Raw genomic sequence first — 15,268 nt, 5'->3', positions numbered from 1 at the left:
GTGTTAATTATTTCCTTTAGAGTCCTAACTAAATTATTACATATGTAGTTTACACTGGTTATTTATATTTATTTTGATAACATTTACATATTTTAAATTATTTTAACTCTTGTAATAACAATTTTTAAATCCAATGCGAATACTTAATTAACTACGGGAGTAAAGTAGCATTACAAATTCATTTCAGTCTTGATTGATCTAGGATCTTATCATATTTTCAAGAAGTCTTGCAATGATCGCAATTATTAGTATTAAGGGAGAAAAAATGTACATTTGACAACTTCATATGGCATTTGGTGTGAAAAGGAATATGATGGAAATCATGTCTCCATGTGTTGTGGAGGTGATTGGGTTACCCTCTAGAACAAATTGATATATTTTGAACCCTCATTGAACTATAGTGAGCAACCCCTATTGAGAACAAGTTGATTGATATCAGAAGAATTTTGATAGTATTGAGGATGATGTGAATCCAATGCTTGTACAAGACTACTTAGACCAATCTCCATTATTCAGATTTCGTCTTGGTGAGTCCAACAAAGATTTAGAAAATGGTGTCAACTCTTTTGCAAAATATGTTATTGATTTTTTAACTAAACTTGATTTGATCTTGAGAATCTACGGATGTGTTTATTATAGATTTGTTGGAACTATCTTTGAAGTTAGATGTATATTTTTTTGAAGGTAAAATAGGATTTTGAAAGGGCCTAGACCCTTGTACAAGAAGGAAGACAAGGCAATAAATCTCAACAAAATAATAAAGGGCAACCATTAGACACCACCATCAAAACAACTTCACATCAACAAAAATAAGCAAACATAGGGCAAAACAATACCTAACAGACAACTAGCCCAAAGTCAAGGTGGTTTGAAGCCAAATTGTTCCAAAGAAATTTGATTAACTAGAACCATCTATCTTTAATGGTGAGATCCTTCCACACAAGTCTCTTTGTTTTGGAAGAACCTAGAAGATCTAGAGTTTTCCCAATTCGCAATGTCGGACCCCTCTTTGAACCTTTGTTGAAGGGGAACTACTCTGTCTTAAAGAGCGTTCCCCCAGTTTCTCTCCTACACAACCATAGTAGTGGTGTCACAATCATTATCAATTGTTGGTGCATGATCCTTTTTCCACCAAACTAAATAGTGTTTCTTGTTTCTTAGGCAAATAGCACCAACATGGATCGTTTTAAAGCAATAATGGATAAAAACCAAAGAGTTCTCGAAATCAATCTATGACGCCCAATCACTTAAGGTAATCTATGAAGGGAGTACTTTGTCATCCTCCACAAGAACACTAAATTTTGCAAACAACAAATGTTTCTTGAAATTTGTGACCACATCAAAAGTATTGGCAATGCCCATAAGTATGTATCATCCTAGTATTCCAATGGCAGCCGCAAAAATCTAACCTAGACCCAAAGCTTGTTGATGCTATCTTTTACTAGATTAAAACCCAAAGACTAATTTTGAGGCAAGGGACATTCTACCGAAGAAACCAAGGACCGTCCAAAAGGATCATTGAACTATGTATATTATCATTATGCTTTATATATTATCCTTAAAGGGAGCCTGCATTTTAGACATCTTATTGAGTACCTTAAGTGGGACTAAAGATACAACTATAATAATTGTTGGACAAACAATGTATGCAAGCAACTGTTTCTCCATGAAGTAGATCTATTTTGTTTGTCAAGAATCATGGTAATCTCAAGTTGTGCATGAAGTAGTGGCGTGTATTATGATTTAGATCTTATTCATGACATGGAGCTTGCACTTGGAACATTGTATTGAAGGAACACCACACCTTGGATTGGACTAAAGATGCAATTATAATAATTGTTGGACAAATAATGTATGCAACCAAGAGTCTTTGCAAGCAAGAAGTATGGGAATCTTAACCTCTATATAGACCAATGTAGCTTCGTAAAAACTCCATTTACTATGTTTCTAAGTTTTGATGTTCCCAAGATGAGGATTATGTACAATAAAGTTTAAAATGATTTAGCTTTGATAAACCATAATAGATTAGGTTACTAATCATCTTAAGAGAAGTATGTTGAACAGGCTATAATGTAGAATTGGTGCAAGAGAATGACAAATCAAAGCATACACTTAGAAATACTGGATCTAACCTAGGAAGGAAAAAAATTAGCAACAACACTTTGATATATTATCTAAAGAACAAGCTTACAATATACAAAAGATTTTAAGTTGTGCTAGGAGAGATGATCACACTTTGTTAAATCCAATAGCATACACTTTTAGAGAACTTGTCCTCAATGCAACATGCACCCATAGAAAATCTCTTCTCAATACACTCTATGAGTAACTCTCGTTATGATCAATTCAACCACATCGATGAATGTATTACAACATCACGTAACCATGTATCCATTGCTATTTCTTCTCTAGATTTTGTCACAATAATATGCAAATTGTAAACTTGTATGTTTTTCACAATACCATTAGTTTTTATTTCTAGGGACAAAACCAAGGAAACCTGGGGATGTGTCCCCAACCCTTTTTGACGCGTCCCCATTTCGGGGATGTCTCGGGGATGGGTTGGAGACATCCCTAGTTGTCTCCAAAATATGGAAAATAGTAGGAAATGTCCCAAAAACATAGGAATGTCAATGATTCTCAAAGGGGACGGCCCACCATCCTTGGGATGGTCGGGATGTCTGTGATGTCCCCTAGCTAGCTCAAGGACGACCAGCCATCCCCCTTTTCCCAGCACATTTTAAAAAAAAAGAATTATCTAAAGAACAAGCTTACAATATACAAGAGATTTTAAGTTGTGCTAGGAGAGATGATCACACTTTGTTAAATCCAATAGCATACACTTTTAGAGAACTTGTCCTCAATGCAACATGCACCCATAGAAAATCTCTTCTCAATACACTCTATGAGTAACTCTCGTTATGATCAATTCAACCACATCGATGAATGTATTACAACATCACGTAACCATGTATCCATTGCTATTTCTTCTCTAGATTTTGTCATAATAATATGCAAATTGTAAACTTGTATGTTTTTCACAATACCATTAGTTTTTATTTCTAGGGACAAAACCAAGAAAACCTGGGGATGTGTCCCCAACCCTTTTTGACGTGTCCCCATTTCGGGGATGTCTCGGGGATGGGTTGGAGACATCCCTAGTTGTCTCCAAAATATGGAAAATAGTAGGAAATGTCCCAAAAACATAGGAATGTCAATGATTCTCAAAGGGGACGGCCCACCATCCTTGGGACGGTCGGGATGTCTGTGATGTCCCCTAGCTATCTCAAGGACGACCAGCCATCCCCCTTTTCCCAGCACATTTAAAAAAAAAAAAAATATTTCTTTTTGTAGGCCCCCACACCTCAAAAATAGTGCATAAGTGTTTGATAAATTTCATACACATTAGACTACATATGTTAATTCTAACGAGAACAACATGAAATATGGTCTTTCATATGATTTAACTTCTACATTAAATTTTTGATTTCAAAGATTAACAAAAAGTAAAATTGCAGCTCTGGACTTATAGAAAGTTGTAGACAACTTGTTACAGAGAATCCTTGAACAAGTGACTAGCTCCTAGGAGATATTAGTGATTCCTTAAAATAACTGTGCCTTAACTAACCTCTATAGCTGCAACACACATGAATGAGCATTGAAACTGATTTCTAACCTTCACAGATTTAGAACAAGATTGATGAGCATAACTGGTATGATTTTAATAATTGAAATCAGTCCATAAACTGCAAACTGGATACACACTATCATCAATAAGGAGTGTCAATGAGCAAGGTGGCTTGAAGTGAAGCTTCCAGACTTGCTATGTTGAATTAAGGTTTGCATTTTGCTAATTTGATTGACTCTGACTCTCATGTGAACTCTCAATTTAACACAAATGTTATATTAAAGTTCTATAATGCTTATATGCATGCTTTATCAAATATCAATGTTAACATATGAATATTTAAAATTTTCCCTATCTTTAATATAGTCGTCCCCTTTGCTGTCCCCTAGCAGTCCCCAAAAATGACTTGAAAAATCAGGGACTCAAAAATGTGGCCCCCTATCTCCCCATCCCCCCATTCTGGACACTTGGCGTAACATAGCAAAACACACAGGGGAATCCACCATATGAAGTGGCCAAACTCACTCAAGACAACACTTTGTATATCTTCATTTGAGAATATCCTTCTAAATATAATTTTGTACTCAACAACATTCTCTTCATCTCTATATGGTGCCAAACTCCTCAACAAAAAAAGTATCCTTTCTCAAAATGCCTCTGCAAAATGCTTTGTTCCTTTCTCAAACACATGGGAATCCACCATATTTACAAGGATATTCTCAGATGTAGATATACAAAGTGTTTGTGCTTTTTGAAACAGGTACAAGAAATGTGCTCATGAATGGTGGCATATATATGGCCAAGGCTTTATTTACTTGCAGTCTCTTGCAACAAAAATTCTCTCGCAAGTATGCATCTTTTTATTTGTTAACTTTTTCATTTTTCTTTCATTGTTACATATTATGATTTAAGTTTTGTAATTATACTTGTTGTACGCAAATCCAAATATGCTCATGAATGGTCTTATGTATATGGCCAAGGCTCTATTTACTTGTAGCCTCTTGCAATAAATTTTTTCTCTCAAGTATGCATTTATTTTATTTTTTAAACTTTTTCTTTTTCTTTCATTGTTATATATTATAATTTGTGTTTTGTATTGTAAATGTTGTATGCAAATTTAATAAATTGTGAATTCTTCTTCAACTGAGCAGAATTGGATTATATACTTTCGTGTTAATTTTAGTACTTTCAGATTAATATAAACTCAGAAAACTAGAATTTAGTTTCTAACTAAATTGATTAGATGAAAGATTTAGAGTTTTCTAGATTTAGGCATAACATAGAAATGAACAAAAATAAGAACAAGACACGGTTACCCTGGGAAAACCTCCTAGGAGGAAAAACCCAGCCAGAAAAGATCCTCAGATCTGATTATGGATTATATTCATATGAAGATTACAACACTTATCTCAAGTACTTGAAGATGATTGCACATAGGGCTGATAAAGTCTTCAACAAGTTTGCACTTTCATAAGCATCAAACCTGCCCCATTTAACACAGCAACCAGCAATCAGGTCCACACCCTAGGTCTGCACTTTATTGTATCTTAAGTCTGCACCTTTGCTTGAGACTGGACTGCAACCTTAGCTCCTTGAATCTGGAACAATTCGCCCTCCTTATGATGGTATTTGCACTTGGTATTAGGGCCTTTTATGACAGATATAAATCGCCAATATTACTTCTTCAAACTTCGCATTTTAGGCAGATGTATAATTCGCATGGAATGATTGAATGAGTGAATGATAATGTGAAGTTGTCATTTATTTATATGAGGAGCAAGGTCTTTAGTTATGTCGGCTTGCTTTATAATTTACTTTTATTTATTACTTTTCCTTTTAGCGAAATGCCTTGATGGAATAGGGTCGGCCCTATTTTGGGGGAGCACGTTGAGTGTGGCGTGAGGAATCAAGGAGTGCCGTGAGAGATAGGGCCCAGCCCTACACGTTGAAGAAGGGGCCAGCCCTTTGGGCGGATTCCAATGTTGCCCAAGGCAATTGGAATCCGCCATTCCCTAATTACAATCAACAATTGTTATATATTATAATTTGTGTTTTGTATTGTAAATGTTGTATGCAAATTCAATAAATTGTGAATTCCTCTTCAACTGAGCAGAATTGGATTATATACTTGATTATCCACTTGGTTAAGGGCAATCAATTGCAAAAAAAAGTTGAGGATTTAGTCTTTGTGCACTCAAATTTGCATCTCTTGTCACATAAGAGATCTGATTACAATGAGGGATGACGAGGAATTGGGATCTAATTCTTGAATATGCTAACTTAGACACTTTAGTTGCATATAGCTTGTTGAAACCTATAGATGAGGCAACTTCTGCATGTGACATTGCTAGTGGGAATGATACAATATCTGATTGTGGTTCAAATGAAATTAAATTAAATGCTAATCTTGATGCTCTAGATGAGCAATATGAAAATTATCGAATAATGATTAAAATTTTTATTTTGTATTGACATTTTACAAATCATTGAATCATTATATTGTGAAATTATATACACACCAAATTGTACCTATACCCAAGGAAAAAAATGCCATATCAGTGTACTGGAACTCCAATCCCATACCAGAACCAGCAATTTAGAAACTTTAACATCACATTTATGTGCTTGGCTAGCATGAAAGGCAGTGTGCTTGTTTTATTTTGTATTTTTTTTATTATGGATGCAACTTTATTTGCACAAATTAATTCCAATAATTTTCCTATGAAGGCTTATGGTATTACAAAATTGACAAGCCTGCTATATTTTAAAGGCTATGCCAAGCTCACCAAGATGGAGCAAATCGAATGGAACAACAGGTACTTAATATGTATTATAGAATAGTTATTTGTTTCTTCTTTCAACATCTATTTCTATTATCCTCATTGCCTTTGAAGAAAATTTGACAAAATAATTTTTTTGTTTGTGCAGAGGCTTCTCTACTATCCATGCCATTGTTGTTTCAGCAGCATCTATTTATCTTCTTTTTATCTCTGATCTATTCTACAATAATGATCAAGATGAACCAATTATTCTTAGAAGCTCATTTTTGTCGAACTTTATTTTAGGGGTGATTACTCTAATGACTAATCTGACAATCAAGTTTCTGGCTTTTAAATTTGGATTTCTTAGTTAATATGTTAAATCTTGTTGATTTTTGTGAGTACTTCATGTATTCTTTTGGTGGTCATTTCTAAATGAAAATATCTTGTTTGTTATATCTTTGGAGTCTCATAATATAATATAGGGTAGCAAAATGAAGTCTTAATTTATGGACCCATTTGTAAATATAGAGGATGAGAGGCATCTAAAGATAGCCAAAACTGTCAAATTTGAAAAGAGAACAAGGATAGGCTCAGCACGAACAGAATAAGGTGCAATCTTACACGTAGGCCCACCTTTAGAGAATGTAAAGAGTGAATATCACAAATATTTTAATGTCAAAAAACTAACAATTATTTGTTAACTAATGATGGTAGATCTAGGTACAGGGCCTAGGGACTTTGAGAAAGGAACAAGGCCTTTTGCCATATAATATTTGAAAAGAAACATGATAAAAAAAACATTCTAGCTATTAGAGAATTAGAAAGAAGATGCTCATAAAATTTTGATAACTCTTACCGTGCAAAGAAACTCAGTTTATTCTCTTAAACAAGGAGTGGTTTAATTTAAATGGAGGAAATCCATTATGTGGTTTTGCCACCTTACGTGACCAAAAATTCTTTTTAAAGAGGATGTTCTAGTTCCTAAATTAGTTCTATGATTCTATTTGACCACATTGATGACAATTTCCTGTAAGTTAAAACAATACACTATAAGTACAAAACTACAGTAAGATCAAATACTTAATACTTACAACATCGATGAACACAACCAGGTCCTAATTTAGTAAGGATCATTTATAAATTTCCACAGCATTAATTTCTTCAGGTTTAAATAATAGTTGCCCAGCAGCTTCTCTTGACTTCTGTTTTATTGAACTGAATTTTCATTTCTGTTTTTATCTTTATGTAGGCTTCAATTGTGCCCTACTTGAATTCATTTCATGTTTGTAAAAATAAAATTTAATCATCTTTTCGACAGTTCTGAAAAAACTTTTGCCTTTTCAATTCATTATCACATTTCCACGTATCATATATTTTGAAAAGAAAAGCATGAAAGGATTACAATATGTCCAAATATTTCCTTACTGTTTGCTCTTCTTAAATTCTTCTAGTATATATGAATCATGTGTTGTTTCCTCTCATGACTCCCTTGTTTTCATCCTAAGCAAAAGGGGGCTATTTTTGTCTTAAGTAATTCAAAAAAAATAAAAAACTTAATTTCTTAATTCATTCAATTTAACAAAATGGATATCTTGAAAATCATCATAACTTCTAGTGATGCCTCCTTGACATGTTTTTAATTAATGAAACTTATTTGCAACTTTTCAAGTTCTGCGTCTAATTTTTTCCATGCAATCAAGGAATCTTTACTTTCATCTTAATCAAGAAATATTAATTTTGTACTAAATCAATTTTCATTTTAATTCTAAATTGCTTGATTTAATCAAAGGAAGGATTTGGAAATCCTCCAATGGTTTGTAATGGGGCATCCTTGATATTTTCAACCAGTTCCTTTAATGCAATCATATGATATATAGATTGGACCACATCTTAATCTAGAGTGGAATGTAATATCAAACAGGAACAATCTACAAACTAATGGCTATTTAATTGTTTATCAATCAGAATACACAAATTTCAAAATGTGGATAGAAATTTCAATGATAATTTACTCACATGACCATAGAATTAGTTTTTACTTACCCTTGCATAATTAAAATGGCAGTGATTTTCTGTTTTGAGGGAGGGGAATGATGGCATTCATAGTTAGATTCGGTGGCCCCCACATGCCATGTCTGAGGACACAAAATGTCTAATTTCATGTGACCTGGTGTTTTGCGGCTCATCACAAGTTTTAACAACCATAAATTTTTTGCTGGCATTTTATATATTCTACAGGGCAGTCTACTTACATGGATATAAAATTTGCAAGAGTATAGGTTTATAGAAACAACAGGAAAGTCAAGATTTCTGTTATGGTATTGGCTTAGTTTGCTCCCATAAGATATTTAATAATTATGGTTTTTAATTTAGCAGCCATCTTAAGAGGTGAGATTCAATAAAATGCTCTATTTCCCCATGTTTGGCAAGCGGTTTGGACACAAAGCATATGCAGTTACATGTTTTGGATTTGAATGCCTATTGTGTAAATACTCTTTATTGCATTGGTGTTTTTTAAAAAGTGTTTGATGTTTATGACTATATGTAGTCATTATTGGAATTCATTTTTCCATAAAACCTACCTGAATTCGTTTCTTTCCTTAATGTCATGTGAATGATATATAGCATCAGAATAGATAGAAAGTGGAGATCTTTAATGAGTATCACATTTTAGTCAAGGTAGATTACCAATTTGAATTTCTCAGCAATTAATGTTTTTTGGATAACATAGAACCAGAATAAGTGGATAACAGGGATTAAAATGTAATTTAGAGCCTAAAACCATTTTTGAGGCCAGTAATAGATCAAGGATATGGTGGTGGATACACCGAACATTGTTAAACCTATATAAACAAACATGCAATGATCCTAATATTGGGATAGAGGGCTGCTGCCCCTATGTCAGAAGTGTTTCTAAACACCAAGGGGTGCCAAACCTAGGGTGGTACCCAGGTATATTGTGTCATTATGGTTTTTTCTTTTGATATTAGTGTGTGCTCTTTATTTCTGCTAAGTGATTGATTAAGGCTCGTTTCAAAAGAATGAGATGGTGTATACATAATTTTTCAACTTTGATTTTATTTTATTTCCTCAGTAAAAACTATGTCATGGATTCCTTTTAACTCAGATTTTTTGTAATGTTTTAAGTAGTATTTCAATCATGATCTGTAGCAATTAAATTCCTTAAGTCAAATTTAGCACAAGGAAAAGGGGTATCTCAAATATTGCATCACGGGTCAAAGGAGATTGGAAATCTTAATTTCACCTCATAATTGAATATTGACTGATCATTAATGGAAATTTAATCAAAAAAAGTTAATAACGTTCACTGATATTATCTCAAAGCAGTTCCATGATCTTGAGTTTTATTCTATAAGGACAAGCTTATACTTTTTATACAGTTGTTGCTAAAAAATAAAATTAGATGTTATAAAAAAGCATCTCGTTTTCCTTTATGTTTGTTTGTGTTTGTGGGTATTGATAAAAGGTATGCCTTAAACCTGTGAGCAATATAATAGCTTTTGACAATAAAGGGAAATGAAATCAAATCTTTTCATCTGTTTATAATAAATATATGCTCGATTATCACAGAATCAGACACTCTCTGAATGGTTTTTTTTGCCTGTTTGAATTAGATACTTTACAGCATAGATGCAATGCTTTATGGGATTCCATTGACAGGTGTGAAATGGTGTTTAGCTCTCTGGAAAATATCTCCATATCACATGGTTCAAAATATCCTATACATGTCTAATTGTCTTAGTCTTACCTAGGGGCCAAAATAGTCGCTGCATTGATTTATATGATGTTATATGTGTGAATCATTTCTAAGAAAAATCTGTGCATACAACTTTGAACGCTGATTAATGAAGAATTAATTTTGTGATCTCTTTTTATTGGGACAGGTATCGGTTGGGTATTTTCTCTCTGATTTGGCAATGATATTTTGGCATTATCCATCCTTAGGTGGTAAAGAGTATGTAAGTTTACTAACTTTTGGATCTTTGTTGGAATTGAGGAATTATACTCCTGATTTCTTGAGCCTGATTCTCATTTCACAATATCTCCTCAGATTTTACATCATGGATTTTCCATGACTGCAATTGGCGTTTCACTTTATAGCAGCGAGGCACAAATTTATGTCTACATGATTCTATTATCTGAAATCACTACACCTTTTGTGAATGCGAGATGGTAAGCTCAAACATGTAATATGAGAGACAGGTTGTGAGCTTTTACCTTCTATTTTCTGTACTTAATTTTTGTAATGGTAATCCAGGTACCTAGACTTGGCAGGCCTGAAAAGATCAAAGGCATATTTAATAAATGGAATTGCATTATTTTTTGGTTGGCTGGTTTGTATATTCCTTGACTCAAAGACAGGTTTCTTTCTTTTGAAAATTAGAAAAACAAAACAATACATCAGCTACTGGGGCTATAATTTTAACTTAACATTTAATTTATTTGATTTGACATCTCTTTTAACTTTATAATCTGTTCTTACAGGTCGCAAGAATTATTTTGTTCATTTTCTACTTTGCCCATGTTCACTTGCATTACGATGAGGTGTGAATTTTCTGCTGCATCTTATGTTGTTTTATTTGGTCCTTTTTAGAGATAGTGTTTATCTGACTGCAGGATCGGATTAGGTAATCTGTTGTAATTACATATCTTCTTGTGTGCATTTAGTTTTTTCTGGTTGCAGTTGTATATTATTTATTTCCTTTTCTCTTTTTGATTTAAATCACAGATTATGGAATTTTTCTTAAAGCTATAGGGTGTAGATGACTGATATTTCTGTTTTTGCATTTGGTTAGGTTACAAAGGTCAAACCTGCTACTTTTTACTGCCTGTTCACGGTTCCTTCCTTGCTCACTTTTATGAACGTATATTGGTTTTGGAGAATTGCCAGGGGGTGCACGAAAACTTTATCCAAAAGACAAGATGACTGAGGGGATGGTGCCCCTTTGGATGCCCTAATTTAAGTTTTAACTTAACCAGAAGTAGTTCCAAAATTGATGGAACTATCAGATTTTATATAGTCCACCTGTATATTCAGGGCTTCATTGCATGGAAGCCACGATCTGTGCATTACAGCATAATGTCAAAAGTAGGGTCCAATAAGATGTTTAGCACGTGGTTGGTTAGTTTTGAAAGTTAACTATTTCTTTGAGAATCCAAATGTCAGGATGGGTCCAAGGAGGAGGTGATTTTCAGTATCTTATTGGGTAAAATAACTGTTTCAATAACTTCTCTAATGTCAGACAATTGTATTCATCAGTTTTGTTCAAGTGATTTTTTAGAGTGTCTGTTTCACGTTCTTCTCTATTGCAAAAAGTTTGTAGAGAGGCAGCTGATTCTAAATAACTTCTTCAAGTCTTTACAATAGATTAAAATGTCATAATTTCGAAAAGGGGCCCATTTACAAAATAGAGATTTTGTTGCCTACCTAAAATTTAGGCCCTCTTGTTTTTTCTTTGGAATCTATTGTATATGACAATCATCTGAGCAGGAATCATGTATTTAAATCTAACCTTATCTTTTGGGTTTAAGATATCATTACTAATAAGTTGAAGCGGAAAACTCTTAGATAATACTTTCTTCACTAAAATATTTAAATTTCACCACATTATACATATAAATTGATTTATATGGTACTGTTGGAACAAGTTCAAATTAGCCCATGGCACTGCAAAAAATAAAATACAAAGAACAGTTTATGCATTTAGATATTTTAAGCAACAAGGCTATTGTTTAGAAATTAATATTGATACTTTCTATTTTTTCTCAACCTTTGATAGCAAAATTTATTCTGACATCTCCCGCCATCCTATAAATTGATCCTTTATACTCCAAATCCTATCTACTCTATAACAAGATTAATACTTTGGTGTCATAAGTTTTATATTTATAACTTAAACAGTAATAGGTAATTTTGTATTCCATTATGGCAATCATTAGTAACCACATCTTTTCTAATCTTCTAAGTGAACATGGTGGTTGATGATATTGCAAAGGCTTTGCATTTTCTCTTGAGATGATTTTTTATAACATTAGCTACCGTGGATCATTTTTGGTACAACAAGCGCATTGATGGAATTTTTCATTAATGGAAAGAGGGGTTTTGAAAGGGGTCCCATCCCTTTTACATGAACAAAACCAGGATACAGTGAAACTAACAACAAAACAACGGCATTATATCAGCACTGTGTCAACAACACAGCCCCTAGGGCAGAAGGCACCAAGGCCAGCAAACTGCAGCACTTGAACAACACTGGGACAGCAAGCACATGGCAGAGAAGAAAGGTTACAGCAAGTTCAAGGCCACAAGGCTTTCCATTTCTTTCTCAAAAAGTCAAGATGTTTTTCAACAAATTTAGTGTCATCCACCTCCTAGGTCTTCTTCTCCTTAGTTCTTGAGCCACAAATTCTAGCATTGGGGCCAATGCTTCCACATAAGGCTTGGGGCCTAAGGCATTCCCAAAAAATCTTTATGCTGATGCCACTATTCTGGATGGTAGTTCTATTGATATTGATCACCTTTTTCAAATTGGTTTTGATGTTTGCATTTCTTTCTCCAACAAACTCAAATTTTCATCTTGCTTTGCGTTCTCCTTCTTGAGCATACAAATCTCATCCAAAGCCTCTCAATTTTTATGGTTTAGCTTATTTTCCTTGTGTAGATTCAATGGTTCACCATCAAGTTTATTGGCTAGGAGGGAAGTCTTTATACTCATCCTATTGATTCCAAGGGAAAACCACTTTTAGAATATTTTGGTGAATTAAGATTTCTTTGTCCATACCACATTTTGTCTCACAAGTGCTCAACAATAGAAGCCACATCACCGATGGAAAATGTAGGAGTTAGGAGAAGTCTTCCAATCTAGAGGAGGGGCCAAGGCATAAGCCATCAAGCCTTGAAAACCTAAACTGAGCAAAATTCTACACATCCACTAAGGCCTTATCCTTGCCATTTCTTCTAAGTATAGTCTTCACCGCTTCTTCCCTAGCATCCAACTCCATAAACTTGTCACTTTAATGGTTAACATAGATAGATGGGATCTCTTAGAAGCATTGCAAGGCTTATGTTTCTTAGGGTGAGGATCAAACCCTACCCCATTAAGGGTCATGGATGATTGGGGCTTTAGTGACAAAACATGGTTTCCCAATAATAGAATGGGAGATTGATGCAAAGGGAGAGAAATCGTGCCCCTATTGACTTTTTAAAAAATACTCCAAATAGGACAACAAGAAAAATGTGAAGTTGGCATTAATGTTATGATAAAAATGATTAATCAGAGATAGATGAATAGAGAGAATGATTTGGAATTGATCCTCAAGAGTTAAACAACTTATAATTTGAAGGGTAATTTTGTGTCAAGGATGAGGGAGGGACTCCCTAGTGTCGTCTCAATTTTTGAACTTTCAAAAAATTGACAACCCCTACAAATTTTTACTCAAAGTTCGTAATTTTCTTCTCTAAGGCGTGTTTTACCAGGCTTAAAACTCATATTTGTTAATGTCAAATCATTAATGAGTGTGTTTGTCATCATTGTTCAAGTTTTGTTTGGTTTTTGCTTTCATTTTCCTAGCTTTTTGTGCAATTTCGAGTTTTGAGTTCCTCTCTGCAAGCAGGAACTTTTTGCAATCATTGCAAATAGGAACTTTGTGCAGTCATTGCAAGTAAGAACTTTTTGCAGTCACTCCAAGTAGGAACTTTATGTTGTCATTGCCAATAGGAAATTTCTGCAGTCATTGCAAGTAGGAACTTTTTGTTGCCATTGCAAATAGGAACTTTTTACTCAAATTGCAAGCTAAATTTACTTGCAATTGGGTCTTAGAAACCCGATTACAAGTTGTGATGCACTTTTACTTGCAAATCGGGTCCTAAAACCTGAAATGCAAGTTTGAACGCTTAACACTTGCAATCAGGTCTTTAGGACTCAAGTGCAACTAAAGTCTCGTTGGTCGTGAATTTTGGTCAAAGTCAAGTCGGGATTTAAGTCCAACATTGCAAGTATGTAGGTATTTGTCTTTCATTTGCAAGTTGTGATTACTTGCAAGCGGATTTCCAAGACCCGATTGCAAGCATGTAACCTTTTTTGCAAGTTCCCTTTACTTGCAATCAGGGTTCCGAAATGCGATTGCAAGCCAATATTGCATGAGTGTTTTATGTTCTTGCACTTGCAATTGGGTTTCAAAACCTTGATTGCTAGTTGGTGCCTTTTGTGCAAGCATGCTTACTTGCATTCAATTCTTCAAGACCCGATTGCCAGTGTAAGTGTCAATGTTTTTCCTCAACTTGTGTTCTTCCCTTTTTGCATTCCAAGTTTGCTATGATCTCTTGCACTTGCATTATGCCTCCCAAGATCTGAAATTCACCTTTTGTCTCCACATACTTTCATTCCCACGTCTTTCCTTTAAAAGATCAATACTTGCAGTCAGGTCCTAGAGACTTGATTGCAAGGGATTATAATTCATGTAAGGACAGTAAGCAAAAACCAGTGTTTTGACATATGTTGATGACATTAAATGAAGAGTACAGTGTCATATGCACAAAGAGAACTTCTCTTGAAGAATCAGTATTACCCCAAGCAAGAAGATGAGGTTGGAGTTCATTGGCAAAGGACATAAGAACTATCAATGACACAAGTTGATGTTCTTGGACAAATACCTTCACCGATCTCGAATACTTCATGTGCTAGCATCTTGTAGCAACATGAAGACCTCTTAGATAGAGGATGATGTAAATAGAGTCATGTCTCGGACACTTAGATTAGTTTCAATTATGCATTTGTAATTTTCTTTTGACAAATTACATTTAATGCCAAAAATTGTAATTGCAAGTAGTCACATTACTTGTACTCTTGTAACTTGT

The 15,268-nt window shown here is 34.1% G+C and overlaps 1 protein-coding gene across 2 annotated transcripts in view; it reads left to right on the top strand.

The window, feature by feature from the left end:
- The window catches only part of LOC131073095 (uncharacterized), a 71,512-nt gene extending 59,802 nt beyond the window's left edge, over positions 1-11,710 (top strand). Inside the window, exons 3-9 of one of the 2 annotated variants that reach the window (XM_058009461.2) lie at positions 6,356-6,444; positions 6,557-6,695; positions 10,296-10,370; positions 10,463-10,584; positions 10,670-10,745; positions 10,897-10,956; positions 11,208-11,710. In XM_058009461.2, coding sequence (XP_057865444.1) covers positions 6,356-6,444; positions 6,557-6,695; positions 10,296-10,370; positions 10,463-10,584; positions 10,670-10,745; positions 10,897-10,956; positions 11,208-11,342 — 696 coding nt within the window. In that variant the 3' untranslated portion in view covers positions 11,343-11,710. Of the gene's footprint in view, positions 1-6,355; positions 6,445-6,556; positions 6,696-10,295; positions 10,371-10,462; positions 10,585-10,669; positions 10,774-10,896; positions 10,957-11,207 lie in introns of both variants that reach the window. The other variant, XM_058009462.2, reaches the window with a different exon arrangement.
- The last annotated feature ends 3,558 nt before the right edge of the window (positions 11,711-15,268 follow it).

Source organism: Cryptomeria japonica, chromosome 7, assembly GCF_030272615.1.
Source record: "Cryptomeria japonica chromosome 7, Sugi_1.0, whole genome shotgun sequence".
Classification (NCBI taxonomy): Eukaryota; Viridiplantae; Streptophyta; class Pinopsida; order Cupressales; family Cupressaceae; genus Cryptomeria; species Cryptomeria japonica.
The sequence above is the reverse complement of the archived record's forward strand: the minus strand, read 5'-3'. Positions and strand labels throughout refer to the sequence as shown.